Genomic DNA, 19,681 nt, shown 5'->3' with positions numbered 1-19,681 from the left:
GGACAAGTTATTGATTTTAGTAGTAATCAACATTATGACAGAATAAGTTTGTCTGAGCTTAACCCAGAATATTCCTTTAACCTCGTGTTAAGGCCTCTTTTAACCCTGGATTATGAAGCTCCAAGACTTGCTTCAGTGTGAACTACTGGCCCAGGGTAAAGCATTTACAGTGTTAAACATGGAACAAAAAAAAAAAACAACCCAGGATTACTTTAACCTAAATATAAGAGAATCAGGCAATTCATGAACAAAGACAGAAATCCAAGCAAATGCTTGTAAGAACACCAAAACTTTTTAATTATGTGTTTATTTGACCAACAAAATGGAGTAAAACCATTAAGACAACAATTTAACCATCACCACATCACTATTCCAATACTTATTTCTCCCACTAAAAATGTAAAACTAGGTCAAGATCAGTAAAACGCAAGCTTTAATTGGGACATGTATCAGAACTGATACACTTCCACAGGCAAGTCAAAAAAGGAAAAATCTAGACAAAATCCATAGTAAAGAAGGGAGATAGAATCAACAATACTCAAACAAGATTAGAGATGCAAAAGAAAAAAAAAAACATTTAGAAACTGATTTGCACATCTCACCATATCAAGTCTGGGCCTCATTTCAGCATTCAACTTTCTAAAGGAACAAATCAAAGAGACCTCAGACTGAGCACTTACCAATTCAAAGCACATTATTCATTGTGCCAAACATTCAAAAACATACAAGTAAATGTTCCCAAAGCCACTTCATAATTTGCCTTTTTCTTGTGAAATCTTTGCATGACATTAGTGAAGGTGTAAAAAGTTTTTCAGCATTTTCCTATATATACTTAAGGGGAAAAGGGTTTTTTTGTGGTTAAGCACTCTAAGGTCTGCCACAGGCCTTCTGACGTTGAATGGAGTCCCTTGAGCCTTCTGGTTACACAGCCCTCCATACCTGCTTCAGAAGAACACAGCTTAGCTTTATCTCGGTGCCTGACCCCGAACCATCCAAAAACATAGTCCTGAGGATCCCACAATGACTGGATCACCCTTCCTTCCACTCTCTCACAAGTGTAGTCTAAAAACTGCCTAATTAATGCAGACCTCTGCTCTAAGACTGGGAGTTGGTTAAACTGTCTCCCGCAAATTTTCCTGCGGAAAATCCTATTAATTTTGATAGTTGACAGATGTTTATGGTTGTTGATACAGGGGTTGGTGGGGGGGGGGTAGTTCAAGTGGTGTGCCATGGCCCCCCACCCCGCCACCCCATCTTGGAGAACTACCCACAAATCTCAAGGAGACAGATGCAGACCCATTTCTTTGTGTAAGCTGGATCGCCTGATGCAGCTGTGCTACTACTGGGATCCGGTGTGGGCCCGGGGGAGGGTCTCTACACACCCCCTTTCCCGCATGGTGCTCTGTGGCTCCATTGCCCCAGACCCAGTGGATTTTGGTGGATTTCTAACCTCGCTGGACCAAAGTGATCTCCAAGGATCCCGTTCACACCCATGCAGTCCATCCTTCGTACAACTGTGCCAGGTTGTCCACATTTGTAGCCTCCTTGATGACATAATCCACCTGAGAAAGAGTGTGAAAACAATTAAGCTTAAAAAAAAACAACAACAAAAAAGCCATAAGTTATAAATCTCAAGAGGGAACACTTTTTAAAATGACGTACCTGCTCGGTGACACTCATTCTCCTGTTAGGTTCCACATCTCTCCCTTCCAGTTTGGCTTTCACTCTCTTCCACACACTAACTGCATAAGAATTCCTCTCTTGAACAGCTAAGGGAATATTGTTGGACAGTTACCGTCAGTTGTTACTAACAGAAAAGTTATTTCAAACTTCAACGTCAAGATATACTAAACATCCCATAGCCCAAAACATTGAAAATAAAGCCACTACTTTCCTAGGAGATAGTGGTTGTATATTATCCCAACAAACCATTGTCATGAGTACTAATTCTAAATTAATTGCTGACTAATAATACTTGTTTATTACCAATAGTTATTAATATGTAAAAAACTTGAGCAGAGTTAACAAGTATGAGAAAGCACTTTTGTAAAGACAGTTAATATACCTGCAAATTGTCCCTTTTAGGACAATCACAGCTTATCTAATGATCACAATCCCACATTTGAGAGCTTTTAACTGGAACATTGATAGGAAATCAGGGCATTTCATTAGGACTAACCTCTCCCAGTTTTAGGATCTCGCACAGCTCTTTTGGGGCTCGGGGCCAGTCCTTTACTGGTGATCATCAGAGTGCTGGGGGGAGTGTCCACCGGAGTCCCAAAGTTACGAGGAAGAGCTTTGCGGGCATTCTGAGACATGCAATCAGGCTGAGTTTTCAATCCACTGCAGCGCACTGCTGTAGTAAGAGATGTAAGAGTTCAATTAAACGGCACAGGAAAAAAATCCCCAAAAAACCCAAAGCAACATCTTAAACTCACCAGCAGCAAAGCTGGTCTGGACTGTGGAAGTGGGACTTGCACAGTCACTTCCTCTCTCAGTAACAAGGGGAGAGGCAAAGCCCACCAAGCCATTGTAGATGCTACAGAAAAATGAAAAGGCATTCTGAAATATACAAACCACTTCACAGAGTCTCACTATCAAAACATTAATGTAATTAAAAAGCAGCATTTGCGATGCCACACTGGTTTGTTATTAAAATAAACACAGTGTAGTAAAGTTACCCACAAACATTGTTCATTCTCCCAGGTAACCATATATTTTGCACATTTAATATAGATATATTAAGATCAATAAGCATAAAGGTATGCTTGAGAGCTTTTGGCGAATGCTCACCTCACGCTCTGCACCTTGAGTTCCTTCAATGTGGCAGGGATCTCCTGCAATAGCTCAACCTGATCTTGGCTGCAGGGTTGACCTGCTGCTTGCACAACAGTGAACAACACTATCTGTACATTGTCCTGCCATGCCTTGTATTCCGACAGGAACTGCCGCACACTGCCATCATAATTCACTTCCTCTCCCTCCGCAAGGGCATTTTCTTCATCCTGCCAAATTCAAATCCATCTAAAATTAGAGCCATATTTTTCCTCAGGATTGAGGTTTCCTAGATATTTAGCATTTGAACATTAAATACCTTTGCCATTGCACGCAAAAGGTGCTTCACATCAGCAAGCTGCCGATTGTGATTAGACAGAATGCCTTTAATGGTGTCCACCAGAAGCTGCAGAGACTCGGTCACTCTCTCCAGCTGTTGCTCTCTCTCCTCTTGCATGTCTCTCTGACTGGACATCTCCTGGGTGAGGTGATTCTGTGCAAAAACCAGCCACTCAGGACCACCAATGGACAGATCCATGGCAGGACTCTGCAAAGGCATGGTTCATGAATTTAAAGAGGTAGATTGACAATTCAATACAAAGCTGAACTTTCAATATTACTTAATTATACTTCATCAAAACTTGGCAAGTGAAACTGGGAGCAACACCAACCAGCCTGTGCAGCAGTTGAAGCTCCAGAGGTGAAACAGTGGTGCTGAACTGGGCAGCGTAAGAGCAGGTGGACTGGCATCGTTTAGCCAGTTCAAAAAGGGTGGCATCCATGTTCAAGGCTTCTGCTGTGCGGGTACGCAGGCCTTCAAAGTTGAGGATGGTGCTGCAGAGAAAAGTGACCTGGTTGGCACGCTGACTCTCCTTCATCACCAAGGCACGGCGCTCTGCTATAGTGGCCTCAAAGTCCTGCAGAACTGGAGCCAGGGCTGGGTTTGCACCACCAGCCCACTTCAGCCTCTGCTCTATGCTGCCCTCTAGAGCAGCCAATTTTTCCTGCAAAAGTTAAATCCCAGAGTGAAACAGTTAAAGGAATATTCTAGGGGGACAACTTTAGCTCTATCAACAGCATCCGTGTCATGTCAAATACCACAGAAAATAGTTTCAACTTGTCCTTCAGTAAAAATAAAATGCTCACTCTGGAATTCAAACAATGAAGGTATGATGGAGGGTTTAAAAGCACTTGCTTGAATTTTTCCCTAAAAACATTTATTTGACCTGTAGGATCTGAAGGATTGTATACACACTCAATGAGTATTGTTAGGAATACTATAATAATACTAGGTAGGGCCTCAATTCTTTGTGGCATGGATTCCACAAAATGTTGGAAACATTCCTTTGAAATTCTAGTCTATGTAGACATGACGGCATCAAGCAATTTCTGCAGATTTGTCAGCTGCACATTCATGCTGCGAATCTCCTGTTCTACCACATCCCAAAGGTGTTCTACTGAATTCAAATCCGGTGACTGGGAAGGACATTGAAGAACAGTGAACACATTGTCATTTTCATGAAACCAGTTTGAGATGACTTTTGCTTTGTGAAATGGTGGATTGTCATGCTGGAAGTAGTCATTAGATGATAGGTAAATTGTGGCCATGAAGGGATGTACATAGTCAGCAACAATACTCAAATAGGCCATCTGTGTGCCTCAGCAGAAATCAAGATTCAACCAACCAGGCTAAGTCTTTCCAGTCTTCAACTGTCCAGTTTTGGCCAGCTTGTGCTCACTGCTGCTTCAGCTTTCGGTTAATGGCTGACAGAAGTGGAACCAGATGTGGTCTGCTGTTGTAGCCCATCCGGCTCAAGGTTCAACATAGTGTGCATTCTGAGATGCTATTCTGCTCACTACAATTGTAGAGTGGTTATTTGAGTTACTGTAGTATTTCTGTCAGATCTAATCAGGCTGGCCATTCTCGGTGTACCTCTCTAATCAACAAGGTGTTTCTGCCCACAGCACTGCCACTCACTGGATGTTTTTTGCATCATTCTGAGCAAACTCTAGAGACTATTGTGCATGAAAACCTCAGGAGATCAGCAGTTACAGAAATACTCAAAGCAGCCCATCTGGCACCAACAATTATCCAATAATAATCACTCAAATATAATGTTTCCACATTTTGATGGTTGATGTGAACATTAATAGAAACTCCTGACCTGTATCTGCATGATTTTATGCACTGCTGCCACACAACCCATTGGTTAGATACTCGCACGATTGAGTAGGTGTACAGATGTACCTAATAAAGTGCTCAGTGAGTGTAATTTTACAGCAATTCTATCACAGTGTTATGCCTATACTTTCAAATGCAAAGACTAAACATGGTTCAGGGAACGAAAAGAAAATTAAACATTTAGCAGAACGTGACCAAAAACCGGAAAAGTGATTTTCAATTGTTCGAGTGAAAACATTATTTTTAAATGCTGGTAATGGTTATAACCAGTTAATTTTGTTCCGATTATTTTTTTTATGAGGCCAAAGGGTTAATCACAGTACATTTTTGTAACTACACTTCATATTGCCCGAAAAAATTAAACTTGTGCTTTGATCCTAAGGGAAACTGCTGCAACACACATTTCTTTGCCCAATTGCCTGTTGTGGATGTTCGTATTCTCTGAATGAAGAACTTTTTAACAACTATGTATTAATACAACAAACAGTATACCATGCATGGCTAATCCAGGAACAAGGAAAATATTATTAGAGGTAAAAAGTAAATTTCTCAGTTGTTTCCAAGTCTTCACTGAATTATTGTTAGTTATGATGCATTAATACAGATTTGATGCTGCCAGGTTTTGACTGAGAAATAAATCTGTAATGAAAATTATACTTAACTGTTAATTAACTGCTTATGATTTCTTTGCCGATTAATCCACTGCACAGGAAAAAAAACCTAATTGTTTATTTTTTCTTTTTTTGGTGAGGTAAGTGGCTTATTTTGGGCTTATTTTGGGCTTGTTTTATAAACCACGTTGCTTGTTTCTCTTGCAAAATCTGGCAGCACTGCGATTTGTATTTCACCCACCCCTTAGTGCAGAGTACTGTCATTTTAAAAAGCATGTTGTTAACAGTTTTGTTTAACTTTTATTTTGCTCTAAACGGTAACCTGGAAAGGAGACTTAGGAACTTCTGAACTGTAACGAAAAAATACTGTTTTTACTCAGAACTAACTGAAATGAATAACATTTAGTTTTTAATCCCTGTTCAAAAGTGTGATAATTGCATAATTTCAAAGGTTACTCTGGTGCTGTATGATCATTCTATAGACTTCTAAAGTTAATTATTGTGCAATGTTTTTCTTTTCCAAACTAAGGAACAAGCTGCAAATATTGTGCAAGTATAATAGGTACAATTAAAAGGCTTAATTCAAGTATTCTTAAAACATGCAAAGGTGTTACCTGGACACCAGCAATAGAAGCTTCGTCCTGACTGAGTTTGTAGAGCTTCTTCTTCATGTTGCTGAGGACGATGGTGCGAGGCGGGGGGCTAACCGTCATAGGCTGAGTTCTTGCACCAAGTATGTCCTCATGCTGCCACTAATAGGACAAATCAAGGGGTTACAACAGATGCCATAATGATGTGAATTGATCTGGATAAAAGGACACCTCAAATCTCTAAACAGTATGTTGACATACACACTAAAAGAAACTATGGGCTCTTACCTGGAACATAGCAATGTGCAGCTGAGTTCTCTGCAGGCTGACTTTACAGGCTTCGATGTTGACCTCCAGACGTCGGACCAGGTCCAGTTTTTTCCAGGCTGTGTCATAGGAGCTGGCCAGCACTGTAGCTCTGTTGAGCAGCAGTTGGGAGAGACGCCCTGCCTGCACCCCCTGCTCAACTGCTTTCTTACAAAGGTCATCCAGAGAGACTTTCCCCTCAGCACCAAAGTCCTTGGCCTCTACCTGGGCAATGAGATCCATTCCAAGGGCACTGAGAGTGCTGCAGATGGCCAGGCCTAGAGCCTGGGTAGGGAGGCCCATCAGCATCTGCCTCACAAAGTCTGCTGTGAAGGCTTTGATTGGCCGCGTCATCTGGTCCTCGCTGACCACAGTGGAGCCTCGATACAAAGGCTTCCCTATGGGGACTGGGCCATTAGAGGGTGGAGGCTCGTCAGTGGGTGTAGGGCAAGTTCCTGTAGAACAATGTGAGAAGGGTCCATGTCCGATCTAAAGCATCATATTACACTAAACATGCTAGTTGTTAGAACTACTGTATGTATATACATACATATATACACACACACACACATACACATGATGTACATTTTTGATTTGTATTCATATGTGCTGCTGCATTTTTAATTGTGAGTTACTTAAATAATTTATTGAAAGGAAAGTAAGTCCATTAGTGATTTACCAGAGAGTGTCTGAGCAAATGAGCTACACAGACAGAAGAAGTCTCTGATGGTTTGGAGTCTCCTCAGGAAGAAAATCTGCTCTAAGACCTGCCTTGACTCCACATTATCAAAGAAATGGACCTGAGTAGCTCTGGCCTCCCGGATCACATCCACCTTTCTCCAGGCAGCAGGCACATCCATAGAGTTAAGCTGCAGGGCAGAACAGGAATCATTTTAGTTCAATAATTTTTGGATTCTTTGAAAAAATAATAATAAAAAAAATGCAGGTTTACATGATATTTCAACTGCACAAGCAGGCTCAGCTAAACAGATATTCAATATTGTATTACACCTCTATCCCCTCAAGAAATTTAACTGATCTTATTAGCTAATAGATTCTACACGACAATGTTTTACCTTGTCTATCAGAAGTCCAAAGGCAGTCTCCAGCTGTGCAAACATGCCATCAAAAGCCACCAACAACATTTGACCAGCACTCATCTTTGGTGTTTCCTGAACAGAGTTCTCCATGCTGCGAGGCTGGATCAGTTCCGAGTACTGGGCCCGCAGAACCCTGACAAACACACACAATCACACAGTTAAGACCAAAGCGGCAATGCAGCTTAAATATGGCCAGTACAGCAAATACGTCTATTGTCCACGTTACCTGGTGACATCCAGATAGTGGTTGTCTGCATCCTCCTCTATACCCATGGCAGTGTTACGAAGGTGGGCCTGCAAAACCTCACCTAACCCCTGCAATGAAACTCCATCTGCACACTGATCAATAAGTGCATCCAGCTCTGCTAACATGGTCTCTAGCGTGCTCTCCCCCTTTAGCATATAGCGCAGAGCCTCTGGGAAGATAATCTGACGAAAGTTTGTGTTGAGCTCCTGCAAATAGGGAGGAGGAGATAAAGTGAAAAAGATGGACAAAAAATGAGGTCACTTACACAAATCATACCATTCAATGAAGGAAGCATTTTACCTGAAGGCAGGTATAGACGCCATTGGCCAGGTAGACAGCTTGTGAGGTTTCGGAAGGACTAAGGATGTCCAGGTCATGTGACAAGAGCTGGCACTGCTGCAACAGTTGCACGAGGCATGCAATGTTCCCACTCATACTGCAGAGCTCCTCCAAGAACCAGGCACCATCACGGGATGTCAGCTCCACCAGCTGCTCTCCTGCACTCGCTGCGGCTCCCTCCATCACCAGGTTACGTCTGTCAAAGCACAGAAACATTTAAAACCTAAAGAACTTTCAAAAAACAAGTTCTGGCATGGAAGATAGAAAAAATGTCAAGAACCTTTCTGATGATGAATTCAGGATTCCCACACCTTTTGACTGAGTTTTTCCAACATTTAAAATTGTACAGCTTTTTTTAAAGCCACAGATACAGACCTGGTGAGGGCACAGAGGGCAGAGACGATGATTCCAGCCAAACTGAAAGAGCCGAGCTCAGCGTCCTCATGCAGAAAGACTTTGATGCAGCGTTCAATCTCCTGCAGCTGCTCCTCACACACAGGCACACTGGCGCCCTCTGTCTTAAGACGCTCCACCTGCCGTAGAAGTCGAGTGTTGGTCTCTGCTGCGTTGTGCTGCAGCGCCATCTCGATGCTGGACAGGAACGGACACATGGCAGGAGGGGGCTGAGGGGCAAACTGCATTTCATACCTGAATGGTAAAAGAGACTTTTCTATAACTTAAGTCCTTTTAATGTGCATTTCTCAAATTATTATTTTACTGGCAATTTCACAAAAAAGTTTACACCATAACTGCAAGCTTAGGAGGTTAGGACCCTTTTCTGTAATAAATTATAACCAAGCATAGGTTTGGACACACGACTGAATTTGTAATTCTTTATTTTTTCTCCCCAATTTGGATGGCCCAATTCCCACTACTTAGTAGGTCCTCGTGGTGGCATGGTTACTCTAATACTTTCTGCAGCTTAGTATTTGTGCAATGCCATTTCGCAATTTCAGTCTTATCAAAATCCAATATGTATCATTGATGGATATCATACGGATGTCTCAAAGATCAAAGTCTACAAGTTTTTGCATTTTGGATGGTTTTCCCCTCGTCATTTAAGTGCTGCTTTCACAACAGTCACATCCACAATGAAGAGATGTCATGCCCATAACAATGTTTTTTCCCCACACGGGAACTCCTCCAAAACAATTTAAAAAGCAAAATCTTAACTATAATTTCTATAATTAAAGTCTCTACATAATTCCCATACTTCCATGTGTGCTATTTAGCAATAATGAAAGATGAGTAAGGTTGTCCAAGCTTGAGTGGTAGTGTACTTTTCTAACTGGAAACGCTAGTAGTTGTTGCACTCACTGGTGATAGATGTTCTGGCAGTGCTCCACGGTCATGTCACATACAAGCTCCTCCATCCACTGTTTCCAAGCGTGGACTCTATGCCTGTGCAACACTGCACAGGGGTACAGCAGGGCAACAGTGGCATAGCTGTGAAGATGCTCGAGACAACCACGCAGTTGCGAACGTCGCTGCTGTAAAAGAGCGCTCACCTCCGCCTCCAGAGCCTCACACTGGCTGATCAGGTGTGCCTGGCCTGCATTCTGCAGGAAGGAAGTAGCTGGCACATAGCTGGGAGGACCTTCAGTTTAAAAGGACCAAAACAACATTTTAGGGAGCTATACAATGGGTAAGCACTACTTGCCCTTCACTATTAATAAATCCCAGAGAATTCATAAAAAAATTAGTATTCTGAAAATGCATATTCCATTTAGAATTAAGTACCTAGATCAATAGGGCTACTGATCTCCTGCAGGAGGCTGGCAAGCTGGGTGGCCTCTAGACTGGCAAAGGCAGCCTGGTACTGAGAGATCCACTGATCAAGATCGGACAACTTCCCCTGAATGGCATCCTGTACAGTTCTCTGCCTGGACTGCAACTGAGTGTGCTCTGAGTACCTGTGGAGGGAATGGAAGAGGAGAAAGAATAAAAACCTGTAATCCATTCAATCAAATATAATCTATAAATCTTGTGTGCTTAATGATCAGGCAGCTGAGCCAAAAACTCAAACAGATCTCATTGTTCGGCTAACCTATGCTCCAGGGTGTGAACTGGATGATCTGCTCTGGTGTCAGCTCCCTCCAGGAACTCCATCTCCTCCAGCAGCTTGTGCTGCAATTTCTCAGCTTGTGTGAGCTGCTCCTGGATGCTTAGGTACTCATCCACAGCCTCCTCTACTCGTGGCAGTACACCGGTCATCTCGTCACGGTTTTTAAACCAGTTCACCTGAAAAACAAGAAAAATATTTGCTAGCAAACGCTTGCCAATTTTCTCAAACTTGTATACAAAAATTTTGTTACAAAGTTGCTGATGATGCAAGCTGTAGAAAAACATATGCAAATGTATTTTGTATATTAAAAGGCAATACTATGTTTAGCAGTGTTGTTTTCAGTTCTGTACTATATGCACTAGTATTTCTCACCTTAATCTCAGCTACACGGGAGGAAAAGAGGCTACGGGTGATGTCTCTCTCCATTTCTCTCTTGCTCTGCTTGTTCTCTGCCTGCTGTCCTCCTCCCCCATACACGGCCCCTGCAAACCCTACCTCCCCACCAGCTGTCCAATCCACCAAGGGGTCATAAACAAATGCCTCTAAGAGAGTCAAGAGTGTCTCTCTACCACGCCGCATTATCTGGATCACCTGATAATTCACAAGAAGGGAAGGAGACCAATTGAATTTGCACATATTTTCTAAATTGGTAGAGCATTGAATCAACAGGACAAAACTTAAAATGGCAATTCTCACCTGTTCACAGGAAAGTCTAAAGATGCCCTCCACTCCTGTGACCCCCAAAGCGGTCTCAATATTGTGTGTCATACGGAAAGGAACCTTCTCTGGAACTCTTAAGCTTTTTCCTGTGAGAATAATGTAACACTAAAATGTCTATGCAAATGAAACAGTTTAGACATATTTTGACGTAAACAAGCCCCCTAAACTCACCCTTTTCAAAACAGACATTGTAGTCAATGTGCACCACCTCGCCAGTCGTCATATCAATCAGCACGTTGTCAAGGTGACGATCGCCCAATCCAATAATATATCCCACCATTGACATCACAGCAGTGGATCTGGCATAAGACTAAACAGACACAACCATGTTTGGGTTAATTACAGCGCCATGCTTAAATTACACTTAATTTTGTCTCACAGTGGTTCCTCTGACCTGTGTGACACTCCACCACTCACTAGGGGTGGTACAGGAGCACCAGAGCTCCTTTGCCAGGAGGTTAGGGGGTGTGGCCTCCATCAGCTCCCGTAGCACATCTCTCATAATGCTGAGTGGCCAATCACGGCGTGATACATCCAAACTGAGACCGACAGCTTTCAAAGCAGGGCCGATCTTACTGTAGTACAGTTCACTGGGACGGGGGACCATGGGAAGGTTCTGGGGCTGCTGGAAGGAGTCCTGTGCCTAGTTGAAGGCACAATGTTAATTCTAATCTTCTTTTAAAATTCTTTATTTAAAAACCAAACTAAAAAACAGTTAGGTACCTAAACAATTAAAGAGATAGTTCACCCAAAAAATTCAATTGTTGTCATTTACACACCCTAATGTAGTTCCAAACCTGTAGAACTTTCTTCAGTGGAACACAAAAGGAGACGTTAGGTAGAATGACATCCTGAAGTCACCATTCACTTTGATTGTATAGAAAAAGTATACTATGAAAGTAAATGGTGACTGGGACTAATGTCTTTTTGTGTTCAACAAGGAAAGAATGTCATGCAAATTTGGAACAACATAATGGTAAATAAATGTATGGTTGACCTATCCCTTTAACAAAACTTGTTCACATTAACCAAGTGTGGCAAGCGAGGCGGGGCCAAGTGACAACGGGGCATAACGAGGCTGAAATGGACACCTGGGGGGTGAGGTAAAAAGCCGCAACCAGAGCAGCAGTCGGGAGAGACACAGAGAGAGACGCAAAAAAGCTGCGTGTGTGTGGTTGAGAGCTGCTTCTGAAGAGCAGAGTGACTGCATGTTCAGTGAGCTGAAAAGCCACTAGGGTGTGTGATGCTGAAAAGTGATGCGTCAATGGGAATACACTGAAGTGTGAAAATAAATGTTGTATGTTTGGTTGTGCACCTGGCTCCCGCTTCCTTCTTCTCAAATGAGCAGAGGTCTTTCACACAAAGTTAACCATAACCTAACAGGAAATGCATTATACAACTCGGCCATACAAGACAACCGTGTGTCATTGAAGACCACAGAGAATGTTTTTTTTACAAGTATATTCCCTTATTTTTCCACCCTCACCTTCTGAGCTTGAAGCACAGCCTCACGCTGCTGCCAGCGTTTGTACAGTCCGAATAGAGGAGTGGCTCCATCCACCCACTGGATGAGTCCTGATCTGGTGCCGAGTGGTGTGACCGAGTAGTGGCGGGCGTGGAACCGTGGGCTCTCCTTCTGATTCACCTTTGTGAACATGGTGTTGACTATGGACAAGAACTGCATAATCCTCTCATCCAAATGCAAGTCCTCCAGTCCTAAATCACAGAACACAAATTAATAAAGGTTTATAGACATTTTCACGGCTGTGAAAAGGCCAAAACACAGTAACTTCACATTTTGTCAATTAAGCTGATACCAAAATGGGTGTTCTTATGGTGCTTTTCCACTGTATGGTACAACTCGTCTCGACTCTGCTTGCTTTTTGGGGGTTTCCACTGTGGATAGCACCTGGTATTTTAGCCAAGCCAATATTAAATGTGAAGTCAAAAACCTGCAGATCACTGATTGGTCAGAGAGAATAGTCACTACCAGCGTCACTGGATTTTCAACATGGCACCCACTAGTTTTAAAGTTAGGTACAGCGATAGCAGTATCATTTGTTCACGTGACTTTCAAATTGTAAAAAGAAATGGTTGTGCGCAAAACCACGCCGTTGTTAATAAACGAGGTGCAGACGCTCCTCTCGTTAGTGATGAGTGAAACGAAAAAGTCTTTCAGGAAGTATCTCAGCTGTTGCCCGCACAGCTGAGACACTGCTACAACCAGACCTATCGACAGTATAGGGGAAAGTAAATTTTAAAAGTGACTACAGAACCATCATGAAAATGTGGAAGTGATTCAAGCAAATATCTACTATCTAGACCAGCAAGCAATGGGAGGGAGAGTGCCCTGGACTCCACGATGGAGGATGGTAGATTAACTCTATACTCCACTTGAAAGCTTCACTTTTAGTTGACCAGCTACTGGAAAGCTTGCTTCTAAAACAACCAGGCCAATTTAACTGTTACCCTTGTGTAAAATCACCATGCAACAACTGCTTTATGCAGCACAATGAGCTAGTAGCTAACAGCTAGCGGTCGTGTTATTGTTTTGTCACATTAAAGATGATGTCACGGCAGTAGAGGTGGCACAACTATGACGATCAGCCTACTGTATAATCCCACACATGTTGAGGCGGCACTAAACAGCAGTGGAAAAGCAAGCTCAGAAAAGCGAGTAGAGTCGAGCTGTAACGTGCAGTGAAAATGTGCCATTCTATTTTCTGCCTTATGACAGACAGATTTGGCTCAACTATGCTCAAAAATTGTGTGAAAATTCCAGTCAATACAATCTACAGTACAAAATGGGCAAAGTGTAGAGTAATACAAAGACAGACTGAATTATCTGCATTTTCAGGATAATGTCAAATCATTATTCATGGCATTTTAGGCACAATATTTCTTCATGTACATATCTAATTGGTGCATTATTGTGTGCAATTCCAACATATGGCTTGATATTCAAAAATGTTTAAAGCCAATTTTCTTAGTTAAGTGCTGACATACAGTGCATCCGGAAAGTATTCACAACACTTCACTTTTTCCACATTTTGTTATGTTACAACCTTATTCCAAAATGGATTAAATTCATTATTTTCTTAAAAGTTTTACAAACAATACCCCATAATGACAACGTGAAAGAAGTTTGTTTGAAATCTTTGCAAATTTAGTACTGTAGTAGCTTGCTTTGTAGGACTGCACATACATTAGGTAAAGTTCAAGTCAGAAGTTTACATGCACTTATGCTGAAGTCATTAAAACAAATGTTTTAAACACTCCACAGATTTCATATTAACAAACTATAGATTTGGAAAGTTTGAGAAAATCACAAAAACAAGTCTGGTTCAAACTTGGGAGCAATTCCCAAATGCCTGAACGTACCACGCTCATCTGTACAAACAATAGTATGCAAGTATAAACACCATGGGACCACGCAGCATCATACCGCTCAGAAAGGATACATTCTGTCTCCAAGAGATGAACATAGTTTGATGCGAAAAGTGCAAATCAATCCCAGAACAACAGCAAAGGACCTTGTGAAGATGCTGGAGGAATCATGTAGACAAGTATCTATATCCACAGTAAAATGAGTCCTATATCGACATAACTTGAAAGGCTGCTCGGCAAGGAAGAAGCTACTGCTCCAAAACCACCATAAAAAAACCAGAGTACAGTTTGCCAGTGCACATGGGGACAAAGATCTTACTTTGAGAAATGTCCTTTGGGCTGATTAAATAAAAATGGAACTTTTAGGCCATAATGAACATCGTTATGTTTGGATGAATAAAGGTGAGGCTTGCAAGCCAAACACCACCATCCTCACCATGAAGCATGGGGGTGGTAGCCAGAGGTTGACCGATATATCAGTTTTGCAGATTAATCAGCATCGATAACAGATTTCTGGAACTATAGGTTATCGGCAAAAATCCACAATGATAGTTCCCCCCCCCGTTGCGTCCACTGTCGTTATACAGTATTAGAGCAGCCTCTAGAGGCAAAATAAACACTGACGCCTTGTGCTGGTTGTTTTGACACCTGAGACTATACTCTGCATGGAGCAGAACACTTCAGATGTGGATTTAAAACATCAACAATGAAAACGTATAACGTAAACTACAGTACGTCATATCATTATAAAGTAATTAATTTGTTGACTAAATACTGTTGTTCTCTACTAATGCAGCATGTTTCCAAACAAGGCTGAGAGGACGCTAAAATTAAAGCTAACCTCAAGCTGTTAGAACAATGCGACAAAAATACACACGTCCTTCCCAAATGTTTAAATGTCACGATTGTTACCATCTTTTACCATCTATTTGCAGTAGTTTATATCCAGCTGGCCACATTTATGCATTTGTTAGCCAGCTAAGTTGCATATGAAAAGCTAGTGATGTGAGAAAGCAAATCAATATCTTCATGCAGCCAAGAGAAACGTATAAAATTGGAAACGCATCTAATTTCAATTAATATTTTTATCCTCACTGTAATACGATGACATCAGATAGATCACATTCTTGCACTAAAAAAAGGCTAGACACAGCGCAACAAATACAGTTTAACAGAAAGCAGGTGTCTCAATATGCTTTTTAATTAGACACATCTTCTAAAATAACAGCGCTCCTGCACAAGACGCTGAATAAACCAAAACAAAGGGAAACAAGGACATTCGTCTAGTGCGCGTTTACATACAAAAACAATTGGATTGTTGCAAAAGCGTTTGATGTGAACAGCCCCTTATGTGGAGTTCACATACAACGCAAATACAATTTTCGCCCCACTTTGCGCGCACGAGTTTGACCGCTGGAGGGGTTCACATACAATGCGAAGCTCGAGGAGAGGCTTCTACGACAACTTCTCTTTCCACCATCAACCATGGCTGATATCACAACAACTGCTACTCTGTATCTGTTGTGGAAGTCCCAGATACACCGGAAAACCAAACGGCATCATGTTTGGGTGCATGATATTATCCAATTATCCAAACATCAACATCAGACATCAAACAACATCAGCAAGATGGACAGCGCTGTTTTGTCACAGTATCAAATAATTTCCATATAGGCCTACGTTAAGCAAAAATATTTATTTGATTGCCGATTTTGCCTCTCTGTTTTCATCGTCCCTACATCAGTGGGAATAATGAGTCCGACATTTTGATGCGCACAGGAGATCGATGCGGGGCTACACGGTAGAAAGGAATAAACGCAAATCATCCTCCACCTGCAGCCTTGATTGGTTTTTGCTTTTAAGCAGGGTCAAAGCAGAAAACCCGCGCTCACATAAGTGGAGGTGAAGGTGATGAGGTGTTCATAGCCTTTCGAGAGGGGTGGGGAAACTCAGTCCTATACGTAAAGCAACGCAATATGATGCTTCAGTCACCTTAGTATTAAGAGAGCTAAAAATCTGGATTACTCCCTTTTGTGTTTGCAATTCTTTCGGCTGTCAAAAAATTCCAGTGGCTTGGCCATCAGACAAGAGTGCTTGGCCTCAATGTGATGCTGGAGCTTACAGGGTCTCATACTATCATATGCTAGAACCTCTTTGCAAATAACACACTTTGGCAGCGACGCACCATCGTCCACGCAGTGTCCACGAAAATTCCAACTTTAAATATTCGTTATCATACTTCCTCCGTTTCTGCTTGGCCCAGAATCTGCCTCCTCTCCAGTAGAATTTTGCATTGTAGACACTACAAAGTGATCCATTTTGCAACATGCATATGCATAACACAAACTTTAACTAAGCTAGCAGGACAGATGTGTACAGACGTGAACCCTTGTTTGTTATCCCCATGCTGTGCCTCCCCTGGGACTCTCTGGCAACCCCCAGTGGAGGTGCGCCTCACCAATTGAAAACCTCTGTTCTATGCAATAATATAATGGTGCTGAATGGTTTATGTATTTATTGCACCCTCTTGTGGACCAAGGAAACAATGTCAATTTAAAAATCAGCTGACATTAAAATTTTAATATTAGATCATATACATTAATATTTATTAATTAAAAAGTACAATACATTTTCATGGTTCAGTGAGTACTGTTTATTTTTGTAATAAAGTTCAGCACTATTGTGTGTTATTTTTTCCATCCAGTACAAATCAAAAAAATTATCGGTTGATGAATCTGTTATCGGCAGATACATCCCAAATTAGTTTTTGGTACAATCGGCTGACCTCTAGTGTAGGGTTGGGCGATGTCCCCTAAATTGGCAGTTGACGATGTTGACAGTAAAACATCGCGATGGATGATGATATCGTCGGTGGGGTGGGATTATATAATTTCATATAATTTTCAAAAATTATATGAAAAATTATAATTTCGTTATTTTACTAACCCAACTAATGACTCGTCGGCGCTTTATCAGTAGGTTGCACGACTCGTGAAGCATTTTTTTTTTAGCTTTCACTTAAGTGTTGTGCACTTTTTATTTTAATATATCTCTTTACATAAATACTATTTTCCACTTAAAAACTATAATTTCGTTATTTTACTCACTGATGAGCAAAAGGTTGAGGCAGAAATGACCATGTACCTGCAGGAAATGGCCATTGATGGGGAAGAGGACCCGCTGACTTGGTGGAAAATGAACGACAAAAGGTTTCCGTTCATGGCAAGATTAGCACGGAAATATCTGTGCATATGTGCTACCAATACTCCATCAGAGCGGGTCTTCAGCACAGTGGGTAGTGTAGTTACTCCAATCCGCAGCTTATTAAAACCAGATAAAGTGAATATGTTGGTATTTCTGGCCAGAAACATCGAAATTTAAACATGGTCTACAGTGAAAGATATTAGACTTCTTTACGCATTTTTCGCCAACCGTTGCAGAGCTATTCGATTTTGCATATTATTTTTTAAACGTTCATTTGTGTAGTTCATATGACCACTTTACAATATTTCAATAACATAATTTATTTTGTGGCCTGTGCTGAAGTTAATTGCGCTGCTAATTATAAGTGAAATGTTAATGCCGAGTTTCGATCTGAGTGTTGTTCCCGTTTTCTTGTTCTTTATTTGTTGTTCTTCTATGTTTTAATAAATGTGTGTTATTCATATTCACCTTGTTTCTTTCATTTGATTTGACATTATGGATTTATGGCCAAGGAAATTTTTCTTTAAAAGTATTAACCAGACAAAAGTTATTTGACGTTCGCTGGTCTGGGTTTATCTTAAACTGCTGCTTCAGTGTATACAAGAGCTATGTGACAATGAGCAAGATTTTCTGAGACACTACAACTACTAATAATTAATTAATAAAGGCTATTTTCTTGTAGCCTACAACATAAAATATTTTAATCTAAATGTACAGTGTAAGACATGTAAAAAAAAGACAAGAAGCTAACAATGTCAAGATCAATATTTGTGTAGCCTGCCTGACACGGTATTTTCACAGACTAACACGTCACGTCTCTGGCATATACTTAAAATAGCATATATGCATTAGTTATATTCTCAATTTAATTTACAGAGCAATCCCTGCAAAGTTTTTAGGTTAACTATAGAAGAGACTAGGATTAGTGAGTCACACTAGCAAGACTCGCAAAAGGGGGCGTGGCATCACGATGGTGGCTCTACATCGTGATGTTGGTCAGCCATCACGATGTACGATGATATCGTCCATCGGCACAACCCTACACTAGTGGCAACAATATGTTGTGGGGGTGCTTTAATGCACTTCACAAAATAGATGGCATCACAAGGAAGGAAAATTATGTAGCATATTGAAGCAACATCTCAAAAAATCTACCAGGAAGTTAAAGCTCGGTAGCAAATGGGTCTTCCAAATGGACAATTACCCCAATCATACCTCCAAAGTTGTGGCAAAACGGCTTAAGAACAACAAAGTCAAGGTATTGGAGTGACCATTACAAAGCCCTGACCTCAATAGAAAATTTGTGGGTAGAACTGAAAAAGCATGTGCGAGCAAGGAGGCCTACAAACCTGACTCAGATACACCAGTTCTGTCTGGAGGAATGGGCCAAATTTCCATCAACTTATTGTTAGAAACTAGTGGAAGGCTACATATGACCCAAGTTAAACAATTTAAAGGCAATGCTACCCAATACAAACAGTGTATGTAAACTTCTGACCCACTGGGAATGTGATCAAAGAAAAGCTGAAATAAATACTTCTATACTATTATTCTGACATTTCACATTCTTAAAATATAGTGATCGTAACGGACCTAAGACAAGGAATGTTTTCTACCATTAAATGTCAGGAATTGTGAAAAACTGAGTGTTAATGTATTTGGCCAAGGTGTATGTAAACTTCTGACTGTATGTAATGTCTTGGAAACATGCCCTTCACCATGTCCTACCTTTGAAGAGGTAAGGATAGTTTCTGCCATTAGAGCCAAGGAAGTAGAGTTTTTTGGGTTTAGTTTTAGTGGGTAGAATGGTGATGGTGTTGCCCACACTCTGGATGGTGACTGCATCAGTAGCAGACACCTCCCCTGGCAGTGCCATCTCAGTGTTTGTCATGGTAGCGAGGCGGGGGCTGATCTCATCCAGCCGCAGAAGGTAACTGGCTCGTTTTTGCGCCCTCTGCTGCAAGCTCAGCATGATCTGTGACCAGACCAGGTAGAATTACAAAATGCAGAGCATACATATCAGCATTTCCGAATTTCATCAGCATACATATGCATACAGCTGGTTTGACTAGGGATTGGTCACCAACAGGGTACGAAAGTAACATTGAACAGTGGCTGGTGAATGCCTAATTTTACCAGCCACATACATACATAC

The 19,681-nt window shown here is 41.4% G+C and overlaps 1 protein-coding gene across 3 annotated transcripts in view; it reads right to left on the bottom strand.

The window, feature by feature from the left end:
• Positions 1–216: 216 nt before the first annotated feature.
• Positions 217–19,681, bottom strand: part of LOC127652545 (serine/threonine-protein kinase SMG1) — a 50,728-nt gene continuing 31,263 nt past the window's right edge. For all 3 annotated transcript variants that reach the window (XM_052138724.1, XM_052138725.1, XM_052138726.1), the window contains exons 40-62: positions 19,255–19,501; positions 12,422–12,651; positions 11,330–11,578; positions 11,107–11,245; positions 10,912–11,021; positions 10,588–10,806; positions 10,198–10,391; positions 9,891–10,063; positions 9,468–9,747; positions 8,526–8,798; positions 8,112–8,346; positions 7,791–8,017; positions 7,541–7,697; positions 7,144–7,333; positions 6,447–6,919; positions 6,183–6,320; positions 3,447–3,779; positions 3,095–3,322; positions 2,794–3,005; positions 2,439–2,539; positions 2,180–2,356; positions 1,663–1,769; positions 217–1,562 (exon numbers count right to left, since the gene is read on the bottom strand). In XM_052138724.1, coding sequence (XP_051994684.1) covers positions 1,485–1,562; positions 1,663–1,769; positions 2,180–2,356; positions 2,439–2,539; positions 2,794–3,005; positions 3,095–3,322; positions 3,447–3,779; positions 6,183–6,320; positions 6,447–6,919; positions 7,144–7,333; positions 7,541–7,697; positions 7,791–8,017; positions 8,112–8,346; positions 8,526–8,798; positions 9,468–9,747; positions 9,891–10,063; positions 10,198–10,391; positions 10,588–10,806; positions 10,912–11,021; positions 11,107–11,245; positions 11,330–11,578; positions 12,422–12,651; positions 19,255–19,501 — 4,770 coding nt within the window. In that variant the 3' untranslated portion in view covers positions 217–1,484. The remainder of the gene's footprint in view (positions 1,563–1,662; positions 1,770–2,179; positions 2,357–2,438; positions 2,540–2,793; positions 3,006–3,094; positions 3,323–3,446; positions 3,780–6,182; positions 6,321–6,446; positions 6,920–7,143; positions 7,334–7,540; positions 7,698–7,790; positions 8,018–8,111; positions 8,347–8,525; positions 8,799–9,467; positions 9,748–9,890; positions 10,064–10,197; positions 10,392–10,587; positions 10,807–10,911; positions 11,022–11,106; positions 11,246–11,329; positions 11,579–12,421; positions 12,652–19,254; positions 19,502–19,681) is intronic.

This window comes from Xyrauchen texanus, chromosome 12 (genome assembly GCF_025860055.1).
Source record: "Xyrauchen texanus isolate HMW12.3.18 chromosome 12, RBS_HiC_50CHRs, whole genome shotgun sequence".
Taxonomy (NCBI): domain Eukaryota; kingdom Metazoa; phylum Chordata; class Actinopteri; order Cypriniformes; family Catostomidae; genus Xyrauchen; species Xyrauchen texanus.
This window is presented reverse-complemented; position numbering and strand designations above follow the sequence as displayed.